The 13052-nt window shown below is 36.7% G+C and overlaps 2 protein-coding genes across 2 annotated transcripts; both read right to left on the reverse strand.

Annotated features, from left to right (window-relative positions):
• Positions 1 to 3126: 3126 nt before the first annotated feature.
• Positions 3127 to 6038, reverse strand: bmp2a (bone morphogenetic protein 2a). Its single transcript, XM_058749733.1, has 2 exons — positions 4900 to 6038; positions 3127 to 4098 (listed from the first exon to the last, which is right to left on the reverse strand). Exons 1-2 carry the CDS (start codon positions 5228 to 5230, stop codon positions 3263 to 3265), a joined length of 1167 nt encoding a protein of 388 aa, XP_058605716.1. The 5' UTR covers positions 5231 to 6038; the 3' UTR covers positions 3127 to 3262.
• A 1025-nt stretch (positions 6039 to 7063) lies between these two features.
• gdf3 (growth differentiation factor 3) lies at positions 7064 to 9526 on the reverse strand. Its single transcript, XM_058749735.1, has 2 exons — positions 9031 to 9526; positions 7064 to 8069 (listed from the first exon to the last, which is right to left on the reverse strand). The coding sequence occupies exons 1-2, from the start codon at positions 9308 to 9310 to the stop codon at positions 7231 to 7233; spliced, it is 1119 nt and encodes a 372-aa protein (XP_058605718.1). The 5' UTR covers positions 9311 to 9526; the 3' UTR covers positions 7064 to 7230.
• Positions 9527 to 13052: the final 3526 nt, after the last annotated feature.

Here is a 13052-nt window from a genome sequence, read left to right on the forward strand (position 1 = left end):
TGAGCTAAATGAAAGGCTTCAGGACAAATTCCCTCCATCAAACTCGCCTGAAATCAAGGCCTGCTGGTGTTCCAGCCAAGCCGGTTGCATGTGCACATGTGCAGCTGCGGGTCACGTGACACGATGCATGCTGAAATTCATATTGCATCAGTGACATGCACAGAGTAACTAGCAAAATAAACAGGCTTATCAGCTTTGAAACGGGAGAAAACGCTTCCCATATCTTTATGGGCTCATCTCAAAGGTCGTGTGTCCATTCAAACAGTATTTCAGCACAAATTCATCTGTCACTATTATTCAAATTAGACAGGTGCAACATGGGCAGGTTGTGCAACATGCCTTCATCCTCAAAAAACAGGGATAAAACCACATCAAATGAAATGTAATCCAAGTGACAGTATATATTAGGATAAATATGGTTTCTTCTAAACACGATGCATTTGCAAGGAGATTAATTATCGGCTGCTGGAAGCATGAAACCATCAAAAGATTTTTAAAACATAATTAACCAGATGAGAACCACTGCATTATATAATTTGCAAAATACATCCAGATAAACTAAATGGCAGAAAATTTGATATATGCATAATGCATTATATTCAGGATTTCATACATTTCGTAAATAACTGTAACCAAAGTGAAATGCATTATAATATGTGCACATTCCTTGTTGCATTGGAAATGGTTGTTTTAATGCATTGTACTTTCTAAAGCTGTAACAGTAATTAGATTAAGTATTTTTATGTATTACAACTGTGGTTACAATTATTCACAAGATCATAAGGTGCATTGCAATGCACAATTAATGCATTCAAAATGCTTTTATAATGCATTATATATAAAGGCTTCAAGTAAAGTGTTACTGAAAGGTTTGATGGCAAGCAGTAAGAATGTTTTGAAAGCCAGAAATGACAATTGTAGCCAGAAGTCATTCTTTACTTAAGGCCTTTGTGTATAATGCATTTTCATAAATAAATCTAATCAAAGCTACAATGCATTATAATATTTGACGATTCCTTGTTACATATGAAATTGGCCATGCATTATACTTTCTGAAGGTGTAACAATAAATAGATGAGTATTATAACTGTGGTAACAATTATTCATACATTGCATTACAAGACATAATTAATGCATTAAAAATGCATTTTGTATAACAGTTTTGGTAACGAAGTGTTACCAAAATGTCAATGACAAGCAGTAAGAACTTGTTTTGAAAGCCAGATATGATTATTAGCCAGAAGTACTTCTCTTTTTACGTAAGCTTCTTTATAAACCGCTATCATTTTTCCATCAGATCGAAGTCAAAATGTGGCATGGCACACGCCAACGCAATATTTCACCATGCACTCAGCTGTGAATCACATGTGAAGCAGGTGATTATCATTCCTGCCATCACAGATGACAATTCACTGCATTCTGTGCTCTTATCTCGGTCATTAAAGCAATCTCGACACTAATTATGAATCATAAAGATGATCGTGTTGGCCACCTTATCTCAGGAATGCCGCAGGAATCCAGGGCATCATAACATCTGCATGTTGTCATGAGAATCGAACTCTCTGCGAGCACGTTTCCATTGTTTTATCTGTGCAGCTGAAGCGCTGCATGCGCATATTGCTCTCAGGAACCATCTTGATAGGTAGGGTGTGTCTTCCCAACATCTGTAAACCATACATGTTCATTTGAAGCGTCCATATGCCCCATAGCCCAGCACCATACTGTTACCGACCCCTTAATGAACTCAGACTGTCCATTTTCAAATAGCTCGACATCAAGGCATTTTTACCAGCGGTGCGTAACACGTTACATTTCAGAGAAACCTGCCTGCGAGAGGAAAGCTGTACTTCCCACAGTCTTGCTTTATGATCCATAAGAAAGTCAAGTTGTGATTCCTTTGACGTATGTTTAACCTCAAGACAACCCAATAAAAGCTCGGTTTCTTAACAGACTATATTTTCAAGGGCCAACGTGGAGAATGATTCACACGGGATAAGTAGATGTTGCTAAAGGGCACGTACTCTGAATATCCTTCAATTTTAAAATTGCATATAAAAATCTAGATAAGGCTAGAGTCATAGCTAGTCACGTTTTCCGAAATGCATCTGATTTTGGCTATAACCTACAGCTGTAGAGACAAATGAAAGCATGCTTCATATTATGTTTTTTTTTTTTCATAGACATTTGGCTTTTTAAGCCAAGAAGTGCATACTATATTTGTCTCTGTCAGCATATACATTTTGCATTCTGTACTCTTTATTTTGAGCAACTTAATTACATGGCAATCCTCACGTTTTAAACAAGGTCCCTCTAATTAAACACTTCCTAGCTCTTGACTTTAGAGTGCCATATAGTGAATGGCTCTTAATTAGCAAGGCTTCAATATAAAGCTGGAGGAAGCCACCTTTACGCAACCAATGCATAAGGACCAGTGTGAAGAAACACAATAGTCATTGTCTCCAGGCAATAGGTTGATTTCAAGAGCTCATACTGTGGGATTAAACTCACACCAGCTAATTTCCTGAGAATTCAGTGTCAACTACCTGTCACATTGGTCTGAAATAAGTGCATTCACATTTACTGCCACATCTCTAAAACACTGGCTCCGTCTACACTGCAAACTCCAGCTCTGCATGCTTTTTTGTTTTGATCATTTGATGGAATTGGGTCAGATTTGGCCAATGCATTTCCAATGGTAAGTGCTTTGCGATATATTTTAATGCATTACTGCATTTCCACCAAAGAGAAGTAGCTACTGCATTTTGCACTGCAACTTTTTTGCATGAAGAAGCTATTTTCTTATTTGATTATGCATTAAAAACATGGCAACACTTTACAATAAGGTTCCATTTGTGAACATTAGTTAACATGAACTAACAATAAAAAAACTGTTGATTGATCTTTTTTTTTTTAATAATTTGTAAGTTTCAACATGTATTCATAAAATAAAAACGGTGCACGAATGTATTGCTTTGCATTGTTAGTTAATGCATTAACTAATGTTATCTAATGGGATTGTAAAGTGTCACCAACTATTACACCAAAAATGACTGCGGTAGAAATAAATACAAAATACGTATACTTCATACGCGGATCGAAACGTACATCAGAAAAAGTTTGTTTAACTCTGATTAAAATATTTATTTTCCCAATAGTGAACATAAATATATCTTTATATACTTCTCCAAAATATGTGTTTTACTTTATTATAAATAAAGTTTAGTATTGGGAAAAATAAAGTGTCTGTAGACGTCCAGGGGCGTCAGCGGCATCCGCAGCCCTCCACGACCATGTCCTGGTAGTTTTTTAAGATCACCCGCTCATATTCGTCCAGATAGAGCAGTGAAACCGGGCTCAGGTCCGTGGGAACGCAGCAGGCCCGGGGAATGTTGCTGTTCACCGAGTTCACCAGTGTCTGTACAATAGCGTGGTTGGTGGAGTTCAGGTGGTCCGCCAGTGGAAACGGACACTCGCCCTGGCAATAAAAGGCATGGTAGCCTGGCGGGGCGACTATCCAGTCGTTCCACCCCACGTCGCTGAAGTCCACATACAGGGAATGTCTCCTGCAGTTGGCTTTTTGCTTCTTCCGCTGTTTGTTTGTCCGCACTTGCCTCTTCTCGCGAGAGTGCAGCACGTTTCCCTTCCCGTCGTGGCTGTAGGTCACCAACAGCGGCCTCATTTGGGGCCACGTGTCCTCTCTGTCATGCAGGGACCTGCTGATGCGGACGTGTCTTTTGGAGTCCTGTTCTGCGCGGTCCGGGTGAACTATTTCCACCGCGAAGCCGTGGTTGGGATGCCCATCCGCGGTCCACCTCGTAACGGCAGGGCTCACGTCAAAACTCTCCCACTTGCTCAAGCTGTGCTGAACCAGCCTGGTGTCCAGGAGTCTCGTGATGGGTTCTTGAAAGGAACCAGACGGTTTGATGACCTCGTGAATGTTAATGCGGTGAAATCCCTTGCTGCCATTGCTCACGACCTGCTCTCGGAAAATCCGCAGCTCTGCTGACGTCACCAACTCCTCTCCCGGGATGGAGGTCAGGTTGAAGAGGAAACGCTGAGTCGTCTTTCCGCTCAAACTGGACAGGTCCTCCATGGATTCTGGAAGAAAACCAATCGTAACGTTTATGGGAAGCTTTGGCTGTTTGAATCAATGCCAGTTCCTTGTACTCTGTCAAACTTCTTGTTTACACTCATTGACAGGATGTGACTTTTACTGACCTCTTACTGGACACACTGGTTTAAAACGCTTAAAAAGTGATAACTTATCACGGTTAACACAACATGATTACTTAAGAGGTGGTAAACTAACACAAAGGGCATTTCTAGTTCACTGCATGTCATCCATTTATCATTTACATAATATAATATATATATATATATATATATATATTTTATTATTATTATTTTTTTTTTTAATTACTTGCAATTCAACAATGGAAAGATTAAAAATATATCTTGAAATATATTCAAAAACTCTTAACAGTAGTAGTAATACTAAAACCAAATACTTACTTAAAATTAATAATTAAATAAAAAAAATATTATTTTATTTACTCAGTAAGAATGCATACAGTAGGTAGTGAGATGAGATTTGAGGGGGGAAAACACGAAAAACTACAAATAAAATGCACCTGTAGCGAGCTATATATATACACATTGCATATATAAACATGCATACATATTATAAACTTACATATATAAACATTGCCATTTGGGAACTTTTGGGGCTACAGACTACAGAAAATGAGCTCTGAACATCAGACTTTGTATAAATAAACTGCCATTTCCTCATCAAACAGTCTGTAGATAATCTCAATTCCTGTCAGGCACGATAAGAAAGGAAAGCAGGAATTTGGAGAAGGTGGAGAGTGAGAATTCTTGAAGTAAACACTTGCTTACCATCATGGTGGAAGCTCCTGATCGTATTCGCGCGGCTGGCAGATCTTTCCGAGCCTTTCCCCAAGGAGCCCTTGGGTCTGTTGCTGTTGTTCTGCTCCGCGTTCACCGAGTGCATCGAGTACAAGTCCATCATGTATTGCGGAACCACCGCAGACCTGCTGGGACTCGGTCTGTGTTTGAGTCCAAACATGCTCAGAAGTCGAAGTTCAAACGCGTGTAGGACATCCTGAGACAGAGAGGACCGGCCGATCTGGGGAACGAGTCCACTGGAGCCTCCGAAGAACACCTGAGTGACCATTAGAACCATCAGAGCGCAGCCGGAGGAGACCATGATCGCGCTAAACCTGACAGATCAGAGACGAACGAGATCAGATGGGCTCAGGCCAGGAGATGTGACCATATTCCGTGTTTGATCGAGCCATTGTGAGAGTTTGGAGGATCCTTCGTGCATCAAAGCCACCTTAAGAGCTGCTTTACGGAGGAACGCCGACCTGCGCTAGATCCATCTGGATAGGAGAAGCTCCATGAGCCAAAGCCTGTCATAATAGTAGATTTGCGCTCTTAAAATAACACAAAGCGTAAAAGTCGTACGTAAAAACTCGCGGACACTCGACCTTAAACGCAAGTAAAGAGACTAAATCGAGTGCATTCGCGATCTTCCCCGTAGGTGTACAAGTGCTTCAGATAAAGTCCAGTTTGAACACCAAAGCGCAGCTGATCTTCTGTTCATGGCACACGAGATGATCAACACAGTCTGGTGAGGTCTTCGCATAAATCTGCTCCTCTTTTAGAATTTCCCGTTTCACTCAGCTCCATCTTACAGATCACTAAAGAAAAGCTGATTATCTGCAGAAGACAGTGGGAGACCTCTTCTTACACATATTCCACCGTCACCGCTGTACAAAGTTAAGCCGTAGGTGTTGAAACAGAGGGAAGCACGCGTATAAGATCCACTTTTGAGCGAAACAAGTCGCGGCGAGAGTTTGGGTACGTGTGTGTCCTTTACGCGCAGTGCGCAAGTGTGCAACAGAGTCTCTCTCTCACTCGTCCTCTCTCTCTCTCTCTCTCCTCGTGTGTCTTTATTAACTCTCTGATGTCATGACAAAATTCATCAGCTCTGGACGTGTATGGGTTCTTGTGGACAAACGCGCCTTTGGAGAGTTCAGAGTTCATCTAAGTAAGTAACAGGGGGGAAATATGGGACGTTTCTGCTGTATTCGATTTATTTATTAAATTTAATAAAACATACTTGGTCATTACATTTATTTTGTAATTGAAGTCAATTAATCATTACTCTATCACTAAGAATATATTTAGATGCCAAATGTTTAAGTAACTTTAAATGAAAAAAGGACGCTCACTACCAAGCGCTCATATTCAGAGCCAGTGCGCCAACTTGTGGCAACAACGATTAATGTGAAGCAGGACACCGGGGCTAGTTGTCACACTTTTTGCTCCCGCCAATATTTCGTAGGGTGGGGTAAGTTCATTTGTGAAGACAAACCTTAAAGTCTGTAACAATTACATAAACCATAAAATGGGGCAATGTTACAAAAGGAACCTGCCATTAAAAGAGCCTATTCAGTAGTTTCCAGGATAGGACAAATATGAAAAACGCAAAAATGGAAGTCAACAAGTGTACAAGTGTAAACTTGTTTTGCAAATACATCATATAGGCCAAAACATGACAACTACACACACGGACAGCGCCCATATATATATATAAATACACTGTAGTCAACATTTGACCTGGACCCAAAAAAATAAAAGTTCAGAGTTGTTCTAAGACAAGATTGCATTTTGGTTTTAGGATTCAGGACCACTTATGAAAGGTTTTGATCCACTTCAAATGTGGATCAGTGTAATTTTATGCAAGCAATATTTTTATTTACACATACCTATATTACGCCTTTTTTAATCTACTTAAATTTCAGCAACAACAGGGTTTTTCCCCTTTCACGTTACACAAGACATTTTAATTTGGAAGGACAAATTCACCCATATACTCCAAGACTAGCAATTTCATTTGTCCTTTTATGAAATACTGCAAACAGTTTCTAACTCTGGTCCAATACATCAACAAAACATTAACATTTCTCTGGTCTAAAATATTAAAAGCCACTGAAACCATGTTAGAGAAAAGCAAAAAAAAAAAAAAAAACAATATAATAAAATGAAGTTTATTTAACAAGTTACAGGTCGTGTGCATCCACATTTTCCCACAATGTCCTCAATGTCCAAGAGAACCACATTATCATTGAACAAGTAAAAAGAACCATTTTAATATTTTTGAGAAAGATATGGACTTCTGCATTTAAAATTAACTTGAGTTCATCTGCATCCACACTCATCCACCACCATGTCTTCATAATGTCTCAGAACCACATTATCGTTATTGTCGTAATAGAGCATGGAGATGGGGGACAGTTTGATAGGAACGCAGCAGGGCTGAGGAGTCCCTTTAGGATCAAACGAATGGACCAGTGTCTGCAGGATTGCGTGGTTCGTCCCGTTCAAACTTTCACTCAGAGGGAAAGGACACTCTCCGTGGCAGTAATTGGCCAAATACCCCTGAGGCGCAATGATCCAGTCCTGCCAACCCACATCTTTGAATTCAATGTAAAGCCTTCTGGGTTTGCACACGTTACTGGGCGTCACAGGAAAGTAATACGCAGCGCTTCGCTTTCTCCTGGACCTGCATTGAAGTGGATTCAACGACACCACCACCAGAGACGTGTACAACTCTGGCATCTGAGCAATCTGCACAGCCGAATGTGGGTTTTTCACATATGCATGCTCCTGAAGCATGTTTCCCAAGTGATTGAGCTGCAACTCAACTTGCATCCCATAGTTCTTACCTGGTTTTCTCCAGGATTCGGCCAGTTCGGTCAGATTGACGTGCACAGAAGCGTGTGTACTAGGCCCGAGCGACCGAGACAGTAGTAATTTACGGCTGGACTCATGAGTCACTCCCTTCAGCGTGGTCCTCAGAACCCTGTACAGGTCCACGCTGAAAACATGCAGTCCCACGTGAGCCAGATCCTGTTTGAACTTCATTTCCAGCTGCGCAAAGGAGAGTTGCTCAACATCCTCCAGCACCGACATGTTGAAAAACAGATGCCTTCTCACACAATTAAAGCAGTGGACGGCCGGAGCAGATATCAGACTACCTGTTTGGGGGGAAAACAAGCTTTGTGTTATGGTGCAAGTGGGTTATTCCTGTTCTGCAGAACCTTTTGAACTCTAACATAAAAAGGTTATAATTTAAGGCAAGACACCACAGGTGAGCAGGGTAGAATTAATAGAGATTACCATACTTTATTTTTTTAAAAAGAGGGGATTTTGGATCTCTTCATTACTGCATAAAGCAGAAAATGCTGTCAGGAAAAAAAAAAAAAAAAAAAGGAATAGAATGGTTGTATAAAAATCAGACGACTGATATAAACCCTGTAGAGATAGGAATAAAACAGTAAATGTTGGTCTGTGTAAACGTTGCAGAATTAGAGAAACTCATTTTGAGAAAACCGCCTTTAAAGATATGCATTATAATTAGGTGAATGATACATAAAGCCCTCTATAGAAACCCTCAGAATATGTATAGAAAAACTAAATCTGTCTCTGTGTGCCACTGAAGAGAGAGAGAAAAAAAAAATTAAAAACTCGAGAAAACTACTGATGTAAATGGATAAAGTTCATTAAAATAAACACCTAAATGTGCATTTTGCATGTTTTCTTCCCACTAGTCTGAAACATGTTATGAAGAGCAATAAAGGAGTTTTCAATTAAAGGGTGTAAGAGACTGCCTAAAGCTTTTTATAGCTCGATTTACAGAAAAATACCCTGCCAATACTTGGCATTTGTGCGGTTCAATTTTCCATCCATCAATAATGAGGTCACTTCCTGCAGGATGAGGTCATAAAGAAACTGGCTTTTGTTTGTTAGGGGTTTTAGAAAATACTAACATGAATAGAACTTAACTAATTACAATTACTCAAAGAAAACAGGTTTTTGAAACACTGATTAGAGGAAGGAAAAATGGTAATAAAACAAATACCATTACCAAGATTGTATTCAAATTTCTAAAAAACTATGAGGATATAATAAGACTGACCTAAACTCTCAAAGCCTCACCTTGATCCTGGACGAACCTGACAATATTCCCCCGGACTCCATACTCGGACACCACACATGGATCGATGTCAGATGTCGAGGTCTGTTTGCCGCCCTTCTTGAACATCTTCCACAGCAGAGACGGCACTGGAGCCTGGTGTGATGGTTTCGGGCGACTCAAGAGACCCATCGAACTTAAAAACAGCTTTTCTTGCATGTTAACATTTTCTGTGTCTATAAAAGTAAGAGAACACGGACTTAACATTAAAAACAAGAGCTTGAGAATCACACAGAGCATCATTAATGTGAGTAGCAGAGTCAAACAAAACACGGCACGGACAGAGCCTTTTAAACAGCCGCTGATCAGCTTCAGATGATCAGCCAGACGAGTGAGGATTGACACCTGTGAGGTGATTGGTGGAGATAACGGCTGATGGACTGTGGGGGTCAAATCATTGATATGCAAATGTATGGCAATGGGCCTTTGATGTTTATACGGGATCAGACTGATATACTGTCACAAAGTGCTACATTTTTGCCATGCATTTATTTATTTATTTTTTAAATTCTTAATGATTTTAACATTTGTTTTTATTTATTTATTTATTTTTAAATTCAAAAACCAGGATTAAGCACAAATAAGCACCAAAACATATGGTATGGGTATTTTTAAGGGGATCAGTTTGTGTTGTATTTGACATTTAAACATGGTTACAATGTCATTCTGACACAACCCAACAATTATAAAAAATACACTGAAAAATGTTGTGTAGAAATTATTTTCACTTAGACATTTCCAGTAAATTTCACAAACAATTACAAAGAAATGGCAAGTAGCATTAAATGTGAAATTTTGAATTAGAAAATCTGAGTCCTATAATCTTTGTTTAATTTACAACTTTCAAAAAAGAATTTTTACAGTACAAAATGATTTAACATTGAAAAGAACTTCTAAAAATACCTGTTTTTTTTTTTTATACCATTTTTATTTATTTATTTTTTTTTGGATGTACTATGAAAAAACATGGTATAGTACCTTGGAGTAACATGTTAATACTATGGTACTTAAATGTGATCATGTAATATATTCATGGTATACATAAAGAAAAAACTTTCCTTAATAGCAGAACAAATACATATTCTCATGAAAAAGAAAAAAGAAACATAAATATAAATAAGAGAAAGAAAGAGACTAAACATATGTAACACATTCCTTCAGTCAAGTAAAGACTCTGACGAGACACAATGGATTGATGCATCAGGCCGTTACTGATAACAGATTCCTGGCTGAACTCTGGGGCGGCATTCCATCTGCTGAACTCCACTGAGTGAAAAATTGACAGAAGAATCTGTAAACACCCTGGAGAACAAAGTTTTAGAGTTGACAGTATCCAACCAACAAACAAACAAATAAATAAATACAGATAGTGATTATTAGTAACAACAACAATAATAATAAATAAACAACATATTTACAAAAATAGAAAAAATACATCTTATAAATGTATATGGGAATGAAATGACATGTTTTGTAAGCTGACAATATATAAATTAACACATTAAATGTTTTCTGTAATATTATAAAGACTACTACTACTACTAAATTCTACTACTAATAAATAAATAACTAATATTTAAAAATATATAAATTATGTGAAATATTAAAAGATTATAATAAATAAAATACAAAAAATAAAATTGTTTCAAAAACAAAGATGATGATTATGCATAATAATAAAAAGAAACCATATATTTAAAATAAACTAAATTATATTTTATTGTTTGTATATATATATATATATATATATATATATATATATATATATATATATATATATATATATATATATATATATATATATATATATATACTGTATATATATATACCCCAAAAATAAACAAATGATTATAGAAATATATATAATAAATGAAATGCAAGTTTTGTAAACTGACAGTCCATATTTAAATAAATATTTAATATTTATATATAAAATATATTCAATATTTATATAATAATAATAATAATAATAATAATAACATAAGGGTGCTGCTTAACTTTTGCACGCCTGATCTCCAAAAAAAAAAAAAAGACAAAAAAAGCTGCAATTGTTAAAAACACATATATGCTAAATACATGACATGCAAAATGCTAATACTGGAGAAACAGTTACTAGTGCGGTGTGAGGTTACAGCCCGAGCATTGTCACTGGAAACACAATATTCTGTGTGGTCTAGTCAGGATATGAAATACGGCCGTTTGAATAACATGACATTGTGTTCACCCCGTCATTCATCACAAACACACGTTGTGCTCTGAGGTTTCCCTCCTGATCTTCAGTTTCACACACACACAGGACGCAGAGAAGCTGTGCTCCATTATTCCTCTGTAAGTGACCGTCATGATGTTTTTCAAACCTCACATTTCACTTGATATGAAAATATATTCTGTGTAATGGGGAATTTGACCGAATTAAGCCACAAAAAGCTCGTCTTTCACTGTTTACCTTCCCCTTCAAATTATGACTGTCACCCACCTCTCCCTAGAGGTCAAGTATGAGTTATATCTCATAATATCCGTAAATAATATCGTTTTGAGCCTCTGTACATATACTGTTTTGTCATTAAAATATTTTTATAGTTTTGTTGATATTTTAAATTAGATTTTATTTTAGATTTCCTGTTTTCACTTTAATTTTAGTTAAAATTTTAGTAATTTTGAGGTGTTTGTTTTTGTCATTTTTATTAGTTTCTTTTTATATGTCCATATAGTTTTTTTTTTATTAGTTTTAGTTATTTTAGGACTTCAAATTGAAGAAAATGAAAACCTTGGCAACTATCTGAAATAAAATAAGTTAATACATTTCATTAACAAAATAATCAAACATTGGTTTAATGCAGATTATTATACATTTTTACATTTTATTATTATTATTAATATTATTATTATTTCAGTTTTTATTATTTCGTTTTCAGTATTTATTTATTTTTTTTTTGGTTCAAGTAACATTTTTGTAGGTAACAATAATAACTCTGATATTTGACTATATATTAGTATATAGTATAAATATCATTCAATATATACATATACATAAATTTCATATCTTGTAATACCCAAGGATTTCAAATTAGTCTTCGAAAATTAGTTTTGGAGTTCATACTTAGAAGGATTATAATAATTGATGCTATGAATTAACTACAGGTTTACTGCTACTGTTGACTTGATATTGGTTATGTTTAAAAGGAACAATGCGTACTATACAGTATATACTGTAACCTGCCAGCTATTTTCAAAAAGTCTTTTGATAAACAATACACAATATGCAAGGATAAAACTTTCAAAACGTAGCATGTTCCATCGTCATCACATGATCTAGTTATTTTTTTTTACGTACATGTTGTGTACTTATAATCTCTGAAATAAATATTACTTTGCACTTTTGAACCAGCTGTGTGTAAAAGTTACTTCTGACCAATAAAATAATAAGGAAAAAAAGTGCATACTGCATTCACTATTTTGCCAGCATGCATTTTTTTTTCTCCCTGCACGATCCTTCCATTTTCAGTATGATGAATAAACTAGATAATATAATATCTCTTTCCTGACTTGTGACTTACTATATTGCCACAATTTTACACAAAATATGATTACTGGATTACTACTTACTTGCAAAAACAGTAGTTAGTATGGTATTCTGAACATACCCAGTGTCTTCAATGAGATATTAGTGTGTATCTCTATTACTAACCACCATATGAGAACCAGACCTGCAATGAAAGTAAATAAAGACATAAGCTCAGTAAAATTACAGTATAAATAAGTATTGGTGGTGCAAGTATATATCTGAGTGCTACAACACTGCGGTATTTGATGCAACACGACACGCAGGAGTTATCCACATAAACGCTGCTGTTGTTTAACGCTCAGGGTGGAGAACCTCGAGCTGAAGAGAACCTCCCGAATCAATACGGAGAAGCTTCACGGCGTGATCTTTGGTTTGGATGTTTCTGAATGCTTTTATGGTTTACAGAGACGACTCTTCATC

Source organism: Onychostoma macrolepis, chromosome 17, assembly GCF_012432095.1.
Source record: "Onychostoma macrolepis isolate SWU-2019 chromosome 17, ASM1243209v1, whole genome shotgun sequence".
Classification (NCBI taxonomy): Eukaryota; Metazoa; Chordata; class Actinopteri; order Cypriniformes; family Cyprinidae; genus Onychostoma; species Onychostoma macrolepis.

Excerpts from the sequence above, each read along its gene's own strand:
- bmp2a (XM_058749733.1), bottom strand. The coding sequence starts at position 5,230 with ATGGTCTCCTCCGGCTGCGCTCTGATGGTTCTAATGGTCACTCAGGTG. Across the intron at positions 4,099-4,899 it reads CAGGAGCTTCCACCATGATG|AATCCATGGAGGACCTGTCC; the intron begins GTAAGCAAGTGT and ends GTTTTCTTCCAG.
- gdf3 (XM_058749735.1), bottom strand. The coding sequence starts at position 9,310 with ATGATGCTCTGTGTGATTCTCAAGCTCTTGTTTTTAATGTTAAGTCCG. Across the intron at positions 8,070-9,030 it reads CAGGTTCGTCCAGGATCAAG|GTAGTCTGATATCTGCTCCG; the intron begins GTGAGGCTTTGA and ends CCCCCCAAACAG.